At 47.8% G+C, this 20,450-nt stretch overlaps 1 protein-coding gene across 1 annotated transcript in view; it reads left to right on the top strand.

Annotated features, from left to right (window-relative positions):
* Klf13 (Kruppel like factor 13) overlaps positions 1-19,039 on the top strand; it is a 47,458-nt gene extending 28,419 nt beyond the window's left edge. Inside the window, exon 2 of the mRNA XM_004658131.2 lies at positions 17,196-19,039. Within this exon, the coding sequence (XP_004658188.1) occupies positions 17,196-17,485 (290 nt within the window). The 3' untranslated portion in view covers positions 17,486-19,039. The remainder of the gene's footprint in view (positions 1-17,195) is intronic.
* Positions 19,040-20,450: the final 1,411 nt, after the last annotated feature.

Raw genomic sequence — 20,450 nt, 5'->3', positions numbered from 1 at the left:
ATCTCTTGACTTCCTGTGATGGCTGCTGGGGATGTGGTTTTCTATTACCTCCACCCGTAGGGACCTTTGCCACTTCTTGTGTGATAACAGATCCTCAGTTCTTGGATGATCATTACTGAACATTAGTTGTTGGGGACTCATGTAGCACATGCCTTTCTTATTCTTATAACCAACCTAGTTGCCATTTTGGTGCAGCTTTTTGGGTGCCAACAGCCATCTGTCTACCCTTCTGGTCTCTTGTACCTGATAGGTGTGGCCTGTTCAGTATGGCCTCTGGGGCTTGGCTGTTCTGTATCCCATGTTTTAGTAGCATACCCCTCCATCCTTGCCTAGAAGGGGTGTATGGAGGCCACTGTTGGGAAGCTCCTGTGTCTAGAAATGTCCCCTTCTGGTCTCATACTTGCTCTATGTTTAGCAGTGTGTCAGATTTAGCTGGGGAGATTTTCTCAGCCTTGGCTGCCTACAGTGACATTGCGGACAGAATAGTGCCTTTTAGATGGCTAGCTTTCCCACATTTGCCATGCCCAGCTTCTCTCTGGAACTTTTTATGGGGTGCCTCTACCCCAGGGCTTGTAGGTGTGGATATGTGGCAGTTCCTGCTCTGCACTTTCCTGAGATGGCTCCCCATGTGATATCTGCAAAGTCTCCTTTAATACTTGTCCATAGTCACCTCCCTTCCCAAGTCCTGTGCTCTCTGGGGCTCCTTATATGTGATACTGGAAATGTTGGGTTGACCCTTACATTGTCTTTATCTTTTCATTCATTCATCTTTTTGGCTGTTTTCTCTACAGTTTTTTCAGCGTTCCCTTATAACTCTGCTATTGAGATTTTCATTTCTGTCACCTTTTCCCTCAGTATTATCTTTACTTTCCAATTCAGACTTCTGTCTTTAAGGCACATCCTTTTCCTGCTTCTGCCAAACCCATCTTGTCTCAGAAGATAGGCTTATCTCTGAGGATCCTAGCAGTGGTTCTGGAAGTTTCATTCTGCCAGCATGGCCTCCGTTTCAAGAGCTGCCTCTTCCTGTCCCCTGCTGGGTAGATTGTCTCTGGTGTCTGGAGACACTGCCTTGAGGATTAACAGCACAGTGGGATGGTCTTAGGGCTTTCCCTCAGAGGGGAGTCTTCTGCCCTTCCTAGGGAAGAGGTGGGTGGCATTTAGAGCTAGCTGTGTATTGCTGGGGCACATGCTGTTCCCTGAGCCCTTGTTGAGAAAGCTGCCACTCCCTGAGCAACGTCAGGACCCTGTCCAGAGCCCTTTGCCTCTCAACAAGCTAGCCTCTGCTCCAGCAAGTATAGGTAGGGGCCCCATATCTGTACTGCTTCTAATATTTAGGTATCTTCCTATACCCCCACACCTGCCAGAGACTCCAGAGCCCTTTGGCAGCATTGTGTACGGTAAGGACAGGTCCTTTTTCATATTCTCTGCTGTCTCCACATTCCAGTTTCTGGGTATACTTGCACCTTTCCCCTATGCTTTGATGGTTAATTTCTTCTGTGTCCGTTGAAACCTGGGGACTGACGGTGGCAAATGCCTGTGACTGATTGTCCACCTTTACTCAGAGTTCCTATTGGTTTTAAGTCCAGCTTGGGAGGCTTAGGGAGCAATGAGAAGGGAAAATGAGAACCAGGCAGGGGAGGATAAGTATAAGAGAATGCCCCTTATCAGCAACCAGCATCTGCCTTTGATTTTTGCCTAGTAGTATTATCCAGGAATCAGCTAGGGCTGTATGCTAGAAGCAACTAAAGGCAGCTCACAAGAGGATAGTGGCAGAACCCAAGGGGAGGACCCAGACCTAAGGAACAATCCACAGGACTCATCCTCACTTGCCCCTTGATTACCCACCCCTCCACCTTGCATCAGGGTCCTCACCTCTTTGTTCACCTCGTGTACATGGGAGGTAGGTGCAGAGTTGCAACATAGCTCTTAGTTGAGATGGATTTACTGACTAGAGCTTAGGTAGGTCCTTTTGCCTGAACTCTTTAGAGTTTCCCGTCAAAACACTGTGTTCCTAGTTACTTAGGTCAGCTGCTGTCCCTTCCCTCCACAAAGGCCTTTGATTCATTTGCATGCAGCTTTTGTCAGTCTGAGTTCCAGCCTGGAATTCCCCAACTTCCTGGTTGATTTTTATTTGTATACAGTGAAGTATATTTTTTGTGGTGTACATTTCTAAGAATTGTGTTTGTTTTTGTTGTGTACTTACTGGATTTTTGTGGTGCTGAGAATGAAACTCAGACCTTGTACATGGGAGGCAAGCACTCTGCCACTGAATTGCACTCTCAAAATACCACCCCCAGCCCTTTTTTTTTTTTTTTTGATACTGGCTCTAGCTATGTGGTATAGGCTAGTCTTGCGTACTTGAGCTCAAAGGATCCTTTAGCCTCAGCTTCCTGAGTAGCTAGGAGTACAGGGCTGTGCCACGAAGCCCAGGTAATTTTAAGAGTACTGACAAATGCAATATTCTATCTACTGTCACAGTACCAGACAGAACATTTCTGTCATCCTAGAAATATCCCTGGACATCCCCTTTAGACTAGTCAGCCAGTCCGTGCTCTCCCTATCCCTAATGTGTTTCTGTGTACAGATTTGCCTCTTGCAGAATGTAACATGCAAAGTGTATGCATGCACAAACACCAGGGTCTCTTGTCATTGCAAATGGACACCTGTCTAGCTTTATGTGGGTAGCTGGGCAATTGAACCCTGGCTGGCAGGCTTTGCAAGCAAGCACCTTTAACTACAAAGCCATCTCTTCAGCTGCCTAAGGTATAGCCTTTTGAGTCTGGCTTCTTCAGCTTAGCAAAATGTATTTACAATTTATCTATTTTGTTGTATGTATCAATAGCTGCTTTTTTTTATTCATTGGTAATATTCCATTGTATAGATATGCCAAAATTTATTCACCCAAATATAGAGTGTGCTAGAAGCATTCAGTTCTTGGAGTTAGGAATAAAGTGACTTTAAAATTTGTATATAGATTACTGTGCAACACTATATTAAGTTTTCAGTTCCCTTGGTAAAGACCTAAGACTAATTTTGGGGTGTTATATAAATCCATAAAGAACTAATGAACTATCTTCCAAAATGACTGCTTTGAGCTACATTCCCTTTAACAGCAAATAAGAGTTCAGGTTTTGAATGTGGTCATTATTCAATGTGTTCTCAGCCTTTCAGATTCTAGCCATTTTCATAAATGTATACAGTGGTGTGGTCACTGTTTTAATTGGCATTTCTGTAAGGACAGCTGATGTTGAATACCTTTTCCGATAGTTGTTTCTGGTCTGATTATTATCTTAGAAGGCATATTCAGATGTTTCTATCATTTTTTGGTGTATTTGCTTTTTTGTTGACATTTAAGAGTTTTTATATGTATTGGCTAGATTAGCAAGTAGTCTTTATTTGCAAGCGAGAATGGGCATACTAGGGCCTCTGCCACTGCACATGAACTCTAGATGTGCACCCCACTTTGTGCATCTGGTTTGACACAGATACTAGAGATTGAGCCTTAGTGAACAAGCTTTGCAAGCATGCGCCTTTAGTCTCTGAGTCATCACCTCAGCAAAAGTTGCCTTTCTTTAGATCAGCTTCATTGAGGAACACTTTAAAATAACTAAACCTTAGCCATTGCCATACTTTGGTGGCTAGAAATTCTCTGAAATGGATGGGGGATACATCATTCTTGGGCAGTCAGCCACTGTCCAGCTCAGTGTCAGTGTGCAGCCGTCACCCGGGATGTACAGAGGGAAGTGCACTGTCGGCGTCAGTGTGCAGCCGTCACCAGTGATGTACAGAGGGAAGTGCACTGTCGGCATCAGTGTGCAGCCGTCACCAGTGATGTACAGAGGGAGGTGCACTGTCGGCGTCAGTGTGCAGCCGTCACCCGGGATGTACAGAGGGAGGTGCACTGTCGGCGTCAGTGTGCAGCCATCACCCGAGATGTACAGGGTGAAGTGCACTGTCGGCGTCAGTGTGCAGCCGTCACCAGTGATGTACAGGGTGAAGTGCACTGTCGGCGTCAGTGTGCAGCCGTCACCCGGGATGTACAGAGGGAGGTGCACTGTCGGCGTCAGTGTGCAGCCGTCACCCGGAATGTACAGAGGGAGGTGCACTGTCGGCGTCAGTGTGCAGCCGTCACCTGTGATGTACAGAGGGAGGTGCACTGTCGGCGTCAGTGTGCAGCCGTCACCCGGGATGTACAGAGGGAGGTGCACTGTCGGCGTCAGTGTGCAGCCGTCACCCGGGATGTACAGAGGGAGGTGCACTGTTGGCGTCAGTGTGCAGCCGTCACCCGGGATGTACAGAGGGAGGTGCACTGTCGGCGTCAGTGTGCAGCCGTCACCTGGGATGTACAGAGGGAAGTGCACTGTCCGTGACAGTGTGCAGCCGTCACCTGGGATGTACAGAGGGAGGTGCACTGTCGGCGTCAGTGTGCAGCCGTCACCCGGGATGTACTGAGGGAAGTGCACTGTCCGTGACAGTGTGCAGCCGTCACCAGTGATGTACAGAGGAAGGTGCACTGTCGGCATCAGTGGGCAGCCGTCACCAGTGATGTACAGAGGGGAGCTATAGCTCCTGCTTCTAAAGCAGGAGGATATGTTTGCTTAGGGTGGGGAAGGAAAGCAGGCAGGCTGGGACTCTGCCCAGTGCAGAAAGATTCTCTGGGATGCTGGGATTTCTTGAGATAGTGATAAGACCTCAAAATGGAGAGGAAGGAAATATAAATGTCCGTTCTCTGGTTCAGCTCACTCTCTTGTGAACTTGATCACCTGGAGAAGACCTTTGCTTGTAGCATTTCTGTATCTGGAATCTCGGGTAGTAGATTCATCTTTCTCTGCATATCTCTTAGCAGTAACAAGAGGCATGGCGCCTGTGTGTGTGTGTGTGTGTGTGTGTGTGTGTGTGTGTGTGTGTGTTGGGAGGGTGGGGGTCAAGCCTTGCCTCCTAACCTCCTGGCAGAACCACTGGTGTTTTATTGTTGCTGTTTTATAGGAGACCTTAGGAACGGAAATTTTCAAATGTGTTTTGTAACCCTTAGCAAAAGGAGAGAAAACACCTTTCTGAAATTCCTGGCATGTGGTCCTTTTGACCTCTCCAGGCAAGAGTGTACCAGTGTGTGCAAAGTAGTGCTACTTCCTTATCAGAGTTTGGGGTGCTGGTTCTGTGGAAACAGCCCAGGTTGTTAGCTGGAGATTGGATGTAGGTGTGTGTGTGTTTGTGTGTTTGTGTGTGTGTGTGTGTGTGTATGTGTGTATACACATCTTTGTGTAGAACATTGTTGCAATCTTTCTGAATGCACAGAACAGTTCAGTTGAAAAATGCAAGGATGCCAGAAAGGACAATCACACCTTATTTTCTCAAGATATTGATCCTTCCTATGACTTTGGCTCAGAAGCTTACTCATGTTACGCATGCATTTGAATGTCAGTGTTCAATTTGGTAGTTTGCTGTGTTGGAGTAGCCCTGACTGTGGCTTATGAGAATATTAGAGAGGCAGGTGGGCAATACCTCTGTTTATTCTCCCTATGTCTAATTAACCACCTTATATACGAAGCTTTCCAGTGATCTTGAAGGCAACACTAGTGAGCACTGACCTTTTCCATCCTCTGCTAGGGGTCCTGCCCTGAAGGTAGCCTTCCCTTGTCATCAGCCAACACTAGAAGTCCTGGGTCATTGGAATCCCTTGCAAAGGTATAAAGAAGACTCATTTCAACCCTGGTTAGTGTAGAGTGGCACCCGCTTTTCTTCCTGGCTGGTCCCTGGGGTCAACTCCCTTGGAGTTCTGTTCCAGGCAAGGGTCACAAAGGGCATAGCTAACAGGGTGGAGGGCCAGACAGGATATGAGGAGGAAGGGACTTTGTGGGCAGTGGGCAGTCTGGCACAGCCTGACTGGTTTATGGCTCCTAAGCTGCTATAGGCAGGGCAGCCTCAGGCAGGCAGAGGAACTGCACCTATGGCCATTGGGCCTCTGCCAGGCAGCCTGTCTTACAGTAGGTTTTTGAATACAATAGCTTTCCCAGAAGATGCTGGGTGTAAAATTGCCAGTAACTGGAAGCACCTGCTGGGTCAGTGGCTCTGAGTTCCTTAAGGAGAGGCCCTGGGAGCTTTCTTGGCTGCTCTGGGGGTCTGGAGCAAGAGTCACTACCACTCTTCAGCAGTTCCAGAAAAGACAGGTCAGTGTAGGCCTTTTTTTTTTGGGGGGGGGGGTTTAAACTCATTTCCCTTAAACACTAAATAGCTCAGGCCTGTGGTAAAAAATGATCATTTGGAGTTATTTGCCATATGTAGCCAGCTCTGAGTAGTAGATTGTTTTATGTTCCGCTGGCAACTTCATGCTGTCCCCCTACCCCCTCCATACACAGTTAAAACAGAGCCTGTTGTCTCACCTGGAGCACGCCTGGGGGAGGTTCCGAGCCTGGAGGTAGGGTCCTCCTCCCACATTGGGTCCTGCCTGATAGAAAAGTGCAGCCTCCTGCTGCAAGGGCCCAAGGGACTGGCTGGCCCTGTCTAGGATTGCCCTGCCGGGATGCTGCCCCTGCCCTTGCTGGCTGGTATGAAACTGAAAACTGGCCAAGTGCTACATCCTGACTCTGGGGTAGCTGTTAACTCTATAGAGCCTGCGGCTCCAGAGTGCAGAGGGCGGGTGGCCTCACTAGGTTGGGGAGTCACATGCCTCACAGTGTGGTCTATGCTAAGCCCCCTGCCTATGGGTCAAATGATGCATTGGCTCCATGGTTTCTCCTCTGCTCTGACATCCCTTTGAATTCCTTTTTTTTTTTTTTTTTTTTTTTTTTTTTCTGGGCAAAATCTAGGATTTGTGGCCCAACTCTGAGGGGTTTATGACCTTCTTGAGGACATTTGATTTCTCATGTGCAATGTGCCCCACATCACTGCCTTCTCCTTATACAACCTGATGGTGAATCTGTGCCCTGGAAGTGTGTGCACACAGCTGTCCCTGCTGTGGATGGCTGCTACCATTGAGGCAGTGTCTGGAGCAGGGCATGGTTCAGGTGTCTGGTGACCAGGCCCATACAGGAGGCACCCAGGGAGAAGGGTGAGAGAGGAAATGGAAAGGGGGAAGGGAGGCACAGGAAGAGGAAGTGGAACATGCTAGTTGCCAAAGAGGTCAAGGGGCCCTGCTCCCAGTTGCTTACAGAGCCTTGGGGTACAGAGCAGGATGACAGCAGTACAGCTGGCAGATACCCTCATTGTGTCACACCTTGTCTCCAAGGCCTTGGTTCCACTGGAGAGGATTACTGCATTAGCAGAGGAGGTGTGTCCCCCTCCTTGCCCCAGGTTGGCAGAGGGCTTATCTGTGGTAGCAGTTGGACTTCTGTGTGGGTCTCCCTCAGTGACTGCTGATGGCTGGTGCCACCCCAGCCCCGACTTGCCCGAAGCTTCTGAAAACACTGCCTGCCCCTTCCCTCACAACCACCTCCATTTCTCTTTTTCTCTTTTCTGGTCCAAGAGTAAACTCCAATAAATTTCCAGCTTGCTAACCTCTCAAGCCTGCCAGCCATGTGCTCATTCACAGGTGGGTTTTCAGGGGACTGTCATGAGTGGCACCGACGGTAGTCCACACCGGTAGGTTATGAAGAGACTGTCATGAGAGGGTACAGGCTGGAGTTTTTATGGCCGTAGCTAAGAGAAGCCTCCCAAGACATAATCACCCTGGATTTGCTGCTGTTTAAAACTTATTGCTGATTGATCCCTTCATCAAGGATCAATAGGACAGTTTATTGGGTTATCCAAGGGTTCTGGAGCCCGGTACTGGGGACATCTGTAAGAATTGCACTGGTTGCTGTTTAGGGGTTTCTCATATCCTGAGCAGTCCCTGGTGGTCTGAGGAGAATCTCCTGGATGACCATTATTGAGAGAGCTGGAGGCTGAGCATCATGTTGGATGGAATATTCAGGTGAGCCTGAATGGGATCTGGCCAGGGATGCACAGGAAAGGGATTATATATATATATATTTTCTGAGATATGGTTGCTAGCCCAAGCTGGTCTGGAATCCAGTACGTAGCCCAGGCAGGCCTGAAATTTGTGTTTTATTTTGTTTTTGCCTCAGCTTTCTTTCATAATGCTGGTAGTTATTACAGGTATGAGCAGCCTTATCCAGCTCTTAAAGAAACAAATTAAATTTAATTGTTTTAACATTCAGACTTAAAAGGGAATAAACTGTAATTTTGATTCTTATTTATTGCTTGTGGTGCTGTAGATGTGATCCAGGGCTTCTTGCATGCTTGGCATGTATTCTATCACTGAGCTGCATCTCAAGTCCCAATATCTACTGTTAAAATTGGCATCAACTATGGCTAGGATTTTCCAGTTAACCATGGATTTTTTTGTCTTTTTTTTTTTTAAATAGGAAATACATTGTGTGTTTCAAAAATACATAAAGAAATAGAGAGAGAGAAAAAAATGGGCATGATAGAGCTTCTAGTCACTACAAATGAACACCAGATGCATGTGCCACCTTGTGCATCTGGCTTATGTGGTTCCTGGGGAATTGAACCTGGGTTTTTTGACTTTGTAGACAAGTACCTTAGTGACTAAGCCATCTCTCAAGCCCCACTTTAACAATTTTGACATGTATTGTCAATCATTTTTTAAGGGAGCTTTTATTAGTTTGTCCTTGTCAGAAAGGGATCAGAATGCTTGTTTCCTTATGGCCTCACCAGACTAGTAGGTAAATGATTGTATTTCAGTGGGGTCTTTGGTCTTTAACTCTTCATGGGGGAGTGGAGCAGTTTGGGGTATTTGTGAGCCATTTTATATCTTTTCTTATAAATTTTATTTTCCTGTTCTTCCATGGGGTGTTTATTTTCTTCCAAGTCTATTTTAAGTTATTTATTTGCAAGGAAAGAGAGAATGAAAATGGGTACACCAGGGCTTCTTGCCACTTCAGACAAACTCCAGAGGCATGCAACACTTTGTGTATCTGGCTTTACATGGGTACTAACTAGGGAATTGAACCCCCAGGCTGGTAGGCTTGACAAGCAAGTGCCTTTAACCACTGAGCCAATCTCTAGCCCCAAGATTAGTCATTTTTGATGTGAGATGCAGATGTACTTTTTTCCTGTTTGTTATTTACCTTTAGCCTTTTTATAATGATCTGTCCATAAAGTATTTTATACTTCTGTGTCATCCAATTTATCAGTCTTTTCTTTTACAGCTTCTGAACTTTGGTTTATGTAGAATCAACTTGTCTTAGTATTATAAAAGCTTTCTTGTGTTTTCACCTAAAGTATTCATTTTTCACATTTAAGTCTTTGACAAATTGGAATTGTTTTAATTTTTAAAATTTTAACTGATACATACAAGTTGCATGCATTTATGGAATACTGTGTGAGTTAAATTTATAAATACTAATTGTATTTATGCCTTTATTGACCTAAGGTTTGAGATGTCCCCTTAGTCTGTACACAATTGCCACTGGATTTGGGTCCAGCTTGACATTCGTTTTGCTTTTTGAAAAAATATTTATTTATTTATTTATTTATTTGAGAGTGAGAAAAAAATGTACATATATGAAGGGAGAAAGGGTATTGCAGTCAGGTTTGCATTGCGGGCAGAAATCATCTGACCAAGAGCAGCTTGTGGGAAAAAAGTTTTATTTTGGCTTACAGACTCGAGGGGAAGTTCCACAATGGCAGGGTAAATGACAACATGAGCAGAGGGTGGACATCACCGCTTTTCCAACATCAGGTAGACAACAGCAGTAGGAGAGTGTGTCAAACAATGGCCAGGGGAAACTGGCTATAATGCCCATAAGCCCACCCCCAAGAATACACTGCCTCCAAGAGACATTAATTCCTAAATTTCCATCACTTGGGAACTGAGCATTTAGAACACCTAAATTTATGGGGGATACTTGAATCAAACCAGCACAGTGGGGGAAGGAAATAATGGGCCCACCAAGGCCTGTTGCCACTACAATTGAACTCCAGATGTATGTGCCATCTTGTGCATCTGGCTTTATGTGGGTACTGAGGAATTGAACTTAGGTCCTTAGGCTTTGCAGACAAGCACCTTAACCACTGAGCCATCTCTCCAGTCCCAGTTTGCGTTCTTGCCCCAGTCCAATGACCTGTTTGTTACTAGCTGCCTCAAGATGACTAGTTTCAGTCCTCAGGCATTGTTCTTCATTTACAAGGCTTTTCTGTGTTTTATTTTTATGTATGAATTTCAAGAATGAGCTACCTTATGCCAAAGTAAAGTAACAACAGAAATGTCAACCTTAAGAAATATCCCAGCATTTATTGCATAAATTGTTGAGACACTTGTAACCAAGGTGGATTCTGAGGTGGTTTGTGTGACAGTCTCCTTCCATGTCCTGACGGCTCATGCATGTGCAATGCAGGAGTGTGTGACATGGATTCTGGTGTTCCGACAACAGCCACAGCCCAACAGCCACAGCCCGGCAGAGGGCCCTGGGGCAGAGATAGGGGCAGGGCAGCTTCTGTAGCCAGCAGGTCCTTCCATTGTCCTACTTGCCACCAGATTGCTCAGACACATGCCTTCCAGGGGCCTCCTTGCCTCACAGGTGATAAAATCATATCTCTTGCAAGCACTGCTGTGCAGCAGGCACATGTCCCACATGAGTCCTCCCACATCCCCCCTCACAGTGACTGAGAAATAGGGAAGGAAGATAACAACAGGAGACATCAGCACCTGTGTGGGGGCAGGGAGGGCTGCTTCCTTACTGCATGTACCTCACCAGCTGCAGGGTCCTGGCTCCCAGATATGGCTCTGGCTCCACTATCAGCCAGCTGAGAGGCAGATCCCCCTCTTGAGCCACACTTTGCTCACTTGTTCAATGTGTGAAGTGAAAGCCTTCAACCTGGAGGCAGATCATGCATATGTGAGCTCCCCATGGTCGAGCAGCCAGATGGAATCCTTCTGGAATTAGCAAAGTCCACCACAACAGAGACAGGCCTTTCTGGCTTGCAGAGGCTGTACAGTAGTTTTCTTGGAGTCCTGTAGCCGATAATCTCCAGTGTGTTAGCTGCCTGCTGAGCTGCCTCCTATGAAGAGGGCAAGCTAGGCTTCCTGTAGCGAAGAACATGGCATTCTTGAGGTCAGAGCTAGAAATGGCCCCAAGCCAGTGCCCACAGATCAAAGCGATTTACTGATGAATGACAGCCCACTCTGGTGTGTAGTAGCCAGCACCAGCACCGGGAGCCTTGGGGTCTCCTTGGAGGCCTCCCTCTGACTGGTTTGTGCTGCCTCTTTCCAACACTTCCCCCCTCCCACACACCCACAGGGATTCCTTGTGTCCGCAGGGTGCTGCTCTTGTGATCCAGGATGCCCTTATGAGGCTGGTGGATCCTTGAGGCTTTGTAAGACACCCCCCCCCCCCAAGTCAGAGGTGCATCATCCCCCCACCCTCCCTTCTCCCTCCATAGGGGGAGCTCAGGCTGGCCTCCGGGACATTTCTGAAGGCTGGGCCAGTAAACCTAACTGAGATTCTGCAGGAGGCAGCTCCCCCCCTACATTCAGCCCCCCTACACACACACTACAGAGACAGTATGCACGCTAGCACACCCCCCTTCCCAAAGGCCAACGGGGTGCGGGGGTAGGGGGAGGAACCTTGGCTTGTGCAGGTGCAGGTGCCGTTGACGTCAGAAGGGGCTCACCTTGGGCCAAGGTTGGTTGGACAGTGCTAAGTAATTGGGAATGTGTCCTTTGGACCGGAGGCCAGAGCAGCAGTGAGTTTGTGCATGGCTCAAGTCTGAGCTTGGGCAGTGAGCCGGAATACGCACTTGTCTGTAGCTGCTGCGGGCATGGGTGGGCGTGGGCGCGTAGTCCAGTGAGGGGTTGGGCAGGAGGCGAGCCCCAGTGTTCCGCCCCCTCCCCCAGGCTCAGGCCGGCCTCTCCTCTTGCAGGGAACACGCTGTTCCCGCCCAGGCCTGCGGCTTAGGCAAGAGGAGCGTGTGGGACTCCGTGTTCCCTGATAAGATGAGGCAATCGCCAGCCCGCGCTGCTCAGCTCTCGCGGCGGCCTCGCGGCGGCGCCAGGGAACACTTATGTAACCTCGGTCGGCGAGCCAAGCGCCCATGGCCAGCCCCACCCCCACCACATCCCCTGACGCCCTCCTGCTTCGCCCCTCACAGGGCAGCCCAGGCACCTCCCGACCCTGCGACGCCAGCGTGGCCTACAGTGCCGGAGCTTGCGCACCCCTTCCTTTCCCCAGTTTCCCAGAAGGCCAATGTCCACCATGTGCTGCTGCGACACCCGCGCCCCTCACCCGGCACACAGTGCACCCGGTTCTGAGTGGAACGGGATCAGGGTCATTCTTTCCGAAGTCAACTCTCCTCGGCTTGTGAGGGATCTGTTGTACTTACTACTGCTGTCTTAGCTCATGCCCAGGAAGGCAGATGCAGGATTCAAGTCTAACAAGGTGATGCTGGTATTCTTTAGCACTGCAGACTCCTTTGCCATGGGTGGTAGGTGAGTTTACCAGCTGTGGGCTAGCCTGCCCTGCCCTGGCCAGTGTGTCTTGTGTTCTTTAAGCTCAGCCACTCCACCCTGAGGTGGGTCCTGGGAATAATGCTTCTGAGTGAGGCCAGGGGGTACCTGCAGGCACCTGAGACTGCTTCAGGGGGGCCTTGAGATCAAAACTGTTTCCACAAGAGGAACATGATCTATATTACACGATGTGTGAGGACATCACCTTTCTGAACAGCTACTGGTATGTGTTCTTGGACTTATGAGGTTTTAATTTTCATTTCTAATACAAATAGGTAATGATGTCTATAGCCTGCAGAGAAACTGTGGAGAGCTTGTTGAAATTGCAAGGGTGTGCCTTAGAATGTGCATTTTTCTGTTCTCACAACCTATCATCCATTGTAGTTGCTGGTGCTTATCAATCAATCTTCTTGGTGCCCTTGGAATATCACCATGGGGTGGGGAGCAACCAGACCTGGGCTGCTCCATGTCAGTTTGTTTGTAGACTAGTGTATTGGAAATATGCTGGTGGAGGAACAGAAAGCAAGCAGATAGGAGACTGGCATCTGTCTAGCTCAGGACCACATCCCAAGGGCCCTGCATTGAGCAAATTGTGGAAAGGCAGATGCCAGATAGGCAAGAGTTAAGTGCTGGCCAAGTGACGTGTGCAGGCTTTCACACTGTATTAGTTACTTTCTCCTTGCTGTGACCAAATAACTGACGAGAAGCAATTTAAGAAAGGAAGGGGTCGGGGCTCCCTCTCTCACACCCACTGCATGGTCTGTGTGGAGACTGGGTCCAGGGCTTGGCTTGCACTACAATAAAGGAAACTTGCTGCTTTAAAAAAAGAAAGAAAGAAAGAAAGAAAGAAAGAAAGAAAGAGAGAAAGGAAGGGTTTATTTTGGCTTACAGTTCAAGGTAATAGTCCATCATGTAGAGGAAGGCATGGTGGCAGGAGCTTAAGGCAGCTGGTCACATTCAGTCCACAGTGAGGAAGCAAAGAACAATGAGAGCTTGTGCTCATCTCTCTTTTTCCTTTTATTAATCCACAGAGGGCCACATCCTGTGCAATGGTGCCACAGTTAAGATGGTCTTCGCACCTCAGCTTAGTCAGGATTGTCCTTCACAGTTGATTTGAGGTCCTGTTATCGTACCTTCTTTCCTACACTCCAGTGGTTCACCTTCGACACACAGCCCACATATAATTATATCCACCTCATCTGCTTACCAGGGGTACAAGCAATCGAAAAAGCTCACACCCCCAAGGACCCAAGGCTGTTGAGAAGCAAGGTTTAATCTGAGTTTGGGTTGATTCTGTTCTGACTGTGACCATGACCTCTACCTCTGCTTCCATTCAGATAGATCTCAAAGACCTGGTGGGGGGAGATAACAGATCCAAATAATGATAAAGCTAGTATCTCAGGAGTGAACATTTGGAACATGCCAAGCATGGTGTCACAGTTAGCTGTACACAATCTGTGGCATCACCATGTGTACCATACTGTGAGACTAGGACAGCAAATTTATTTCCTGTGGCTGCTGTAACACAGTAACACAAGCTATATGGTTAAAAACAATAAAAATTTCCTTGTAAAGTTCCTGAAACCAGATATCTGACAGTAAAATGTTGGCAGGGATTGTAACCTCTGGAAGCCCCGAGGGAGACTCTGCACCTTGCTGGCAGCTAAGAACTTACAGATAGATCACTCCAGCTGGCTTTCATCTCACCTTTTCTCTGCTCCCCTCCCAGCATTTGTGACCCCATCTCAAGATTTTTAACTGAATTATGTCTATAGATCCATTTTCCAAATAAGGATACATCACAGATCTGGGAGTTAAGGCTTTTCACTACTCACTTCCCCACAGGCAGTGAGGAGATTGTCTGGGGCCATAGATCAGTATAGAGACAAAGTCTCTGACCTGACACATTTAATGTTGGACCATTTAATGCCAGGCCTTTCTAAGCTGTTAATGATTAATATGCATTGTGAATTTGCAAGAGTTGAATTAGCATGTGACATTTTTCACTTTTGTTGACAAGACTTCTCCCTGTGGATCCAGTTAGCAGTACTAACACTAACATTTCTTCAAATACAATTTAGGAAATGTTAGGATAGATATTTAAAGAGCTATACTTAAACATTATTTTAATTGTTATTAAATGATTAAATACATATTTTAAAAAGGAGCCATAACAAAAGCTTAAAATTAAAACCATCTTCCTTCAGCCCCACTCTCCAGAGTCTAATACTTCTTTCTGATTCTAGTTGTCTTGATGATTACTGTCAAAAATGAACTATATGTTTTTAAAATTTTATTTATTTGAGAGAGAACTATTCAGATAGAGAAGGGGAGAGAATGAGTGTACCTGGGCCTCCAGCCACCACAAGTGAACTCCAGATGCATGTGCTATTTTGTGCATCTGGAAACCTGGGTCCTTAGGCTTTAGTGCCTTAAGCACTAAACCATCTCTCCAGACTGAACTATATGTTTTTCATTTCTATTTCTTTCTTTTTTATTCTTTTATTATTTTTTTCTGAGGTAGGGTCTTACTGTAACTCAGGCTGACCTGGAATTCACTGTGTAGTTTCAGGGTGGCCTCAAACTCACAGTTATCCTTCTACCTGTGCCTCCCCAGTGTTGGGACTAAAGGCATGTGCCGCCACACCATCTTATTTCTATTCTTAATTTATCAAGCTTAGTCTGTTACTTTAGTGCTATGAAATTTGAGGATTTAACTCACCTCTACTATCTTCCTGAAATTCACTATTTTCTGATGGAGCTATGGGGCTATGGACATTTGTACTGAGCAATGTTGAATCTAGCACTAAGGCTTAAGTGGGTCAAGTTTTCAACCACTACCTAAGGCCTGTGCTGGGATTACATTTCCTTGCCACTCCTGGAGTTGTTGAGAAGGATAAATTTGTAACATACAAAAAGCACCCAGAGCTTTAGAAATCTTCACTGATGACATATAAGCATGTGACATTTTAGCTTGCTTTTAATTTGTACCACAGTTTCCTTGTGTCCTGATTTATTTCTTCTGGAGTTGGTAGTCAGCTTTAAAAGAAAAAAGAATAGTAGTGTGAAGTGTGTGAGATATTAAGGTTGAAGACCCTGTTCTCCTGCCTTCTAACATCCTGTGTGACTTAGGAGAAGGCTAGTGTCTGTTCCAGCCTTGTTCCTTCATGGGTAACCTGATCATCTTTCTCCCCTCTCACTGTACTAAATCTTGGGATCACATCTTTTTGCTCACCCTTATGACTTTGCCGAATTTCAGTCCCAGTAAGGGGTACTTTTCCCCTGCGCACCCTGCTCATTTCTGCCTAATTTTCCTTGTTCTCCAGTCATCCTCTTCATGCTCTCCCTGTAACCCCTCCACTCTGACAAACACTGATTTACTTATTTCTTTGGTAATTTCCTATATTCCATTTGTTTTCTATTTTCTATACTTCCTATAACAAACATGTTTCTAACCCTAACCCTGGATTGGTTCCTGGGGCTTTCTGTTTTTTTGGCTTCTACTGTCCTATTAACTATGAAATAGAGTAGGGAAATGGTGGCCAATTGGTTTTGAAGGCCAACTCCCAATCTCTTTCTCCTAAGGATGAAAATTAGTAAGGGGATGAAATCAACCACATGGTCCTTGACCTGGCCAGCACCAGGAAACAGAACACTGTAACATTTACATATGTTTTACAGCTGATTTTGTTGGTTTACTTTATTGTTTTTATTTTGTTTCTATTTTCTGCGATTTTTTTGGGGGGGGTATACTTCCAACTGTGTTGGAATTTTTATTTTGACAACAATATCTTAAGTAAGTACCACTTTTTGTTCTCTGAGCTTCCTTTTTATGGTATCCTGTTTGCTTTGTGCATCAAACTGTGTCTTACCTTCCCCTGGGAATACTAATTAGAATTTTTAGGTTACCATTCTTGTCTGTTTCTTGGCTTCACTCTTTCCTCTGGAGCTAGCTTGTTGCGCTTGGCCTTTCCCTTTCATACTGTTGATTTTTCTTGGCTGTCTGGCTATCCTTAGAGTGTCTGTTAATAGTTAAGGTGGGTAAATTTCCTCTGTTGGTCATAAATGTGCCAGCTCCAAGGACTGGCAGTCAGCTTTAGGAGCCCTGGAGGACAAGCAAAGAGAGATAGGTGAGGAAGGCAGCTGTGTGGCTCTCCATCACATGCCAGAAAGGCTGTATTCTAGGGTGCCAGATTCCCCCTCCCTGAGTAGTTATCATTTATTATGGTTAAAGAGGTCATGTAAATGCTGACCTGTCCCTTGTCATGAACAAGGCCCACACTAACCTCCATATCCCTCTCCGGTCTGCCCCCACCCCACATGTGCAGGCCCCTGGCAGGCTGTTCTGGGGCTTTGTGGGCCATCCTACTTGACCGCGTTTACAGGAGCCTGTTGAAGTCTGTTGGGACCTCTTGTCAGAGAAGGAGCAGTAGGTCTGGTGATTGTCAAATCTCAGCCCCTGGGAAATTCCGGGTCTGCCCCCCCTCGTTACCCACGAGACTAAAGAGAATCAGAGCCCCATGGGCCTGTATCGAGACAGCTGACTATTTCGTTGTTGGAGGCCATGCTTTCTGTGCACTGGCTGGGAGCACAAAGGTGAGGAGTCGGCGCCCAGAACAGGGTTAGAGCTGTAGCGCGGCATTCCTGTGGACGTTGACGGGGCGGAACTGCCCGCCACAGCGGGAGGACAGTGATGCTGAGACTGACTCTTCACCCTGTCGCCCAACAGGTGAGAGGCCCTTCGCGTGCAGCTGGCAGGAGTGCAACAAGAAGTTCGCGCGCTCAGACGAGCTGGCGCGCCACTACCGCACGCATACCGGCGAGAAGAAGTTCAGCTGCCCCATCTGCGAGAAGCGCTTCATGCGCAGCGACCACCTGACGAAGCACGCGCGCCGCCACGCCAACTTCCACCCGGGCATGCTGCAGCGGCGCGGCGGGGGCTCGCGGACCGGCTCCCTCAGCGACTACAGCCGCTCCGACGCCAGCAGCCCCACCATCAGCCCGGCCAGCTCGCCCTGAGTGCCCCTGCAGCGCGGCCAGGACCCCTCCGGACAAGGACCCGCCCCCCACAGCCATGAGCGGGCTCTCTTCCTCCTGTCCATCCCCACTCCTTCCTTTTGTAATAGGAAAGCAGAGCTAAAACTTTAAAGTCCACAAAAACACTTTTCTCACCTCAGGTGTCAAGTCAATTTGTAAAAAAAAAAAAAAGTTGTTTTTTTTTTTTTCAAAAAAAACCCCACCCACCACCCACAAATTGCACAATAGAGAAATAGAGATACCTACGAAGTTGAGGTTCAGCGGTGTTGACCCCCCCCCTTTCTCAGGGATGGACACGTTCCATGAGGTCAGTGAGGGCACCCCCTTCTGCCGCCTTACTCTGTACATAGATTTGCACTCTGGAGTTTTCTGTTAGGTTTCGGAACACACTGGGCAGAGCAAGCCAGTGCTGAGGGAGCTCAACATCTGCTCCGCAGGTCAGTCCCTCAGCCCCCTGGGTACAGATAAGGTCACTGACATTGTGCTTCTGCGGTAAATCCCTAAGGCAAGGCCTGTGTCCTCTTCATCCTACCTATCAACTCAGCACTGTCCCCTGCTCTGTGGCCTGGCTGAGCTCGCAGGTGGATATGAGGAATGGGGCACCTCAAGAGGTATGCCTTAAGCCAGGATGGACCACAGGAGCTCACTACCTGGGGCACTTCCAACAGAGGCATCTGCCCTCTGTGGCTTGCCCTGCCTGCCTCACTCTGTGCCTCCAGAAGCCCGCTTCCTGGGCCCTTCAGCGAACTGGAAGCCCAGATGCCTCTAACAACCCAGCGGGACAGGGTCTGGGCCATGCCAGCCTTACTGAAAGCACCTGGGACCCTTCACTTTTACACCATGTTCTCAGACTGGCAAATAAAGCCTGGGAATTTGTTCTAAAAGGCGTCAGAGAAAAATGGTGTTGATTCCTCCAGTTTCCAAGCTCTCCTGCCCTAGGCAACTGTGGAGGAAACTTTGCTTGAAACAGTGAGCTGGGCGATCCTGTCACCTCTTCAGTCTGTGGGTGTGGCCCTATGTGAGATGGCCCTCACAGCATCAGACTGGTTAGTGGCAAGAGACCAAACATTGTAAGTTGGAACTTTCTAGGAGTAGTATGGCAGATGTTATGGGAAACGCTGTTGGAGAACATGCATTCTGCTTCCTCCCAGGGGAACACCAGATGGAAGGTTGTGGGAACCATTTCTCAGACCCTTGAGTTGGGGCGGTAAGACAGCAAACCTACAGCTTCGCACTTGCACTGGCGTGCTTTTCCCTTTCCCAGTTGCTGCTTCTGCCTGTCCTGCCTGGGAAGCTCCAGGCCACATCCAGCCTGCTTGTAGGACAGCAGGAGCAGAAGCCAAGACTGTTTCTCCCAAGGCCTGACCTGGGCAGCATTGGCTCCAGGTAGCCTCTGCAGACCACTGGAGCGTCTACCCACCTCAGCCTGCAGAGGCTCAGGCACTGCTTCCCTTTATTCCCAAGAACTGGGGCCTATGACTGCAAGGTCCCAGGACAGAATATATGTATGTGTGTGCGTGTGTATGTATGTGTGTGTGTGTGTGTTGGGTGGGTGGGTTTGGGGGTGGATTCAGGTTATCTTACTGAAACCTCTCATGTTGATGTAGAGGAACAGCCCTTGTGACTCAGAGGGCTTTAGATGGGCTTCCTGGGCCCAGAGTGCCTTGGTTGTGGCCATTCTGCCTCCACCCCAGCCCTCACACACTGTGGGGTACAACACAGAGAAACCCCAGAGACATGACCAGTGAGGGACTACAGTTCCTGGCTGCTGTATCATATGGTTCTGATATGGCTCTGGGGTATCCCTTTCTAACTACCTGTGTCACCTGTGAGAGGCTAATGGCATGTGGTGGCTTCTGGTAACATAGTAGGTACCAAGTTGGGCTGTGGCATTGTTCCTGCCATGGGTGGGCATAGTGAATAGGGCAACCCTGCCCCGGTCCAGTGCAGAGGTGTGGTGGATATACTGCCTGTGGGCCCTGTGAGAATCCTGCTTGAACTTTGAGGGAGAAAATGGAATATGTGGTTGGGACCTTGACTGAAGAAAACCCCGGGTGCTTGGGGTGTGGCGATCTTCATGCCCAGTTCCAAAGTTGCGGTCCCTCCTAAAGTCGTTTGTGTGAGGCAGGGAAAGCCACACTCTGAACACATTTCATGTCTCAGGAATTCACATTCCAGATTCAGGAATTTTATTCCAAAGTCCTTTAGTGCACCCACATCCACAGTTCTGAAGGCAGAGAAGGCTGCATGTAGCATGTCTCTGGAGGCCAGCAAAGCTCTCTCCCTGGGAGGAGCCAGACGTCTCCTTGTGCTCTGCCCACAGTCACAGAAGGAGGTTTCTAACCCCACAACTGTCTGCACATAGGAAGGGTAAAAAGGACTCTAAACCCAGTCATCTTGGAATAAAAGAAAGAGCTGGTTTGTTTTAGAGCGGGTTGGGGGGCGGGGGAGGGAAAGTGGGCGTAGGCTGTTTCCAAAGAGAGCACTTAATTTAATTTTTCCTCTAAATGACCCAGGGCTGTTCCGTCTGATAGATGGAAGGGTAACATTGCCTTAAAACAGAAATATGCAGGCGTTGGTTCTTTTTGGCAAATGAGCATGTCTTCATTTCCAGAGTGGTCCTGTAATGGCAGGGGCAGTCTTTCTGCTGTGAGGGGACTCCCTGTTGGACTCTCAACTATCTGGACTTCAGTTCATCTCATTGAAGGGTGGGGGTGGGGGGAGTGATTCGGTCTTAATTCCAGTGGGTTCTCAACAGGGTTCCATCTCATCTTGAATCAAGGGATGCCTTCTGAAATGCAGAATGTCTTCCCAGTCTGGATCCATTGCAAGGTCTTTCATCTTTGTGGTCTATGGCCTTGCTTATTGGTTTCAGTGTGACTGAGAAATCCATTGGACTCCTAAAGTCCAGCTCATGTCTCAAGCAAGAAAGCCCCTCTTTGTGTCA

This window comes from Jaculus jaculus, chromosome 3, assembly GCF_020740685.1.
Source record: "Jaculus jaculus isolate mJacJac1 chromosome 3, mJacJac1.mat.Y.cur, whole genome shotgun sequence".
NCBI lineage: Eukaryota > Metazoa > Chordata > Mammalia > Rodentia > Dipodidae > Jaculus > Jaculus jaculus.
The sequence above is the reverse complement of the archived record's forward strand: the minus strand, read 5'-3'. Positions and strand labels throughout refer to the sequence as shown.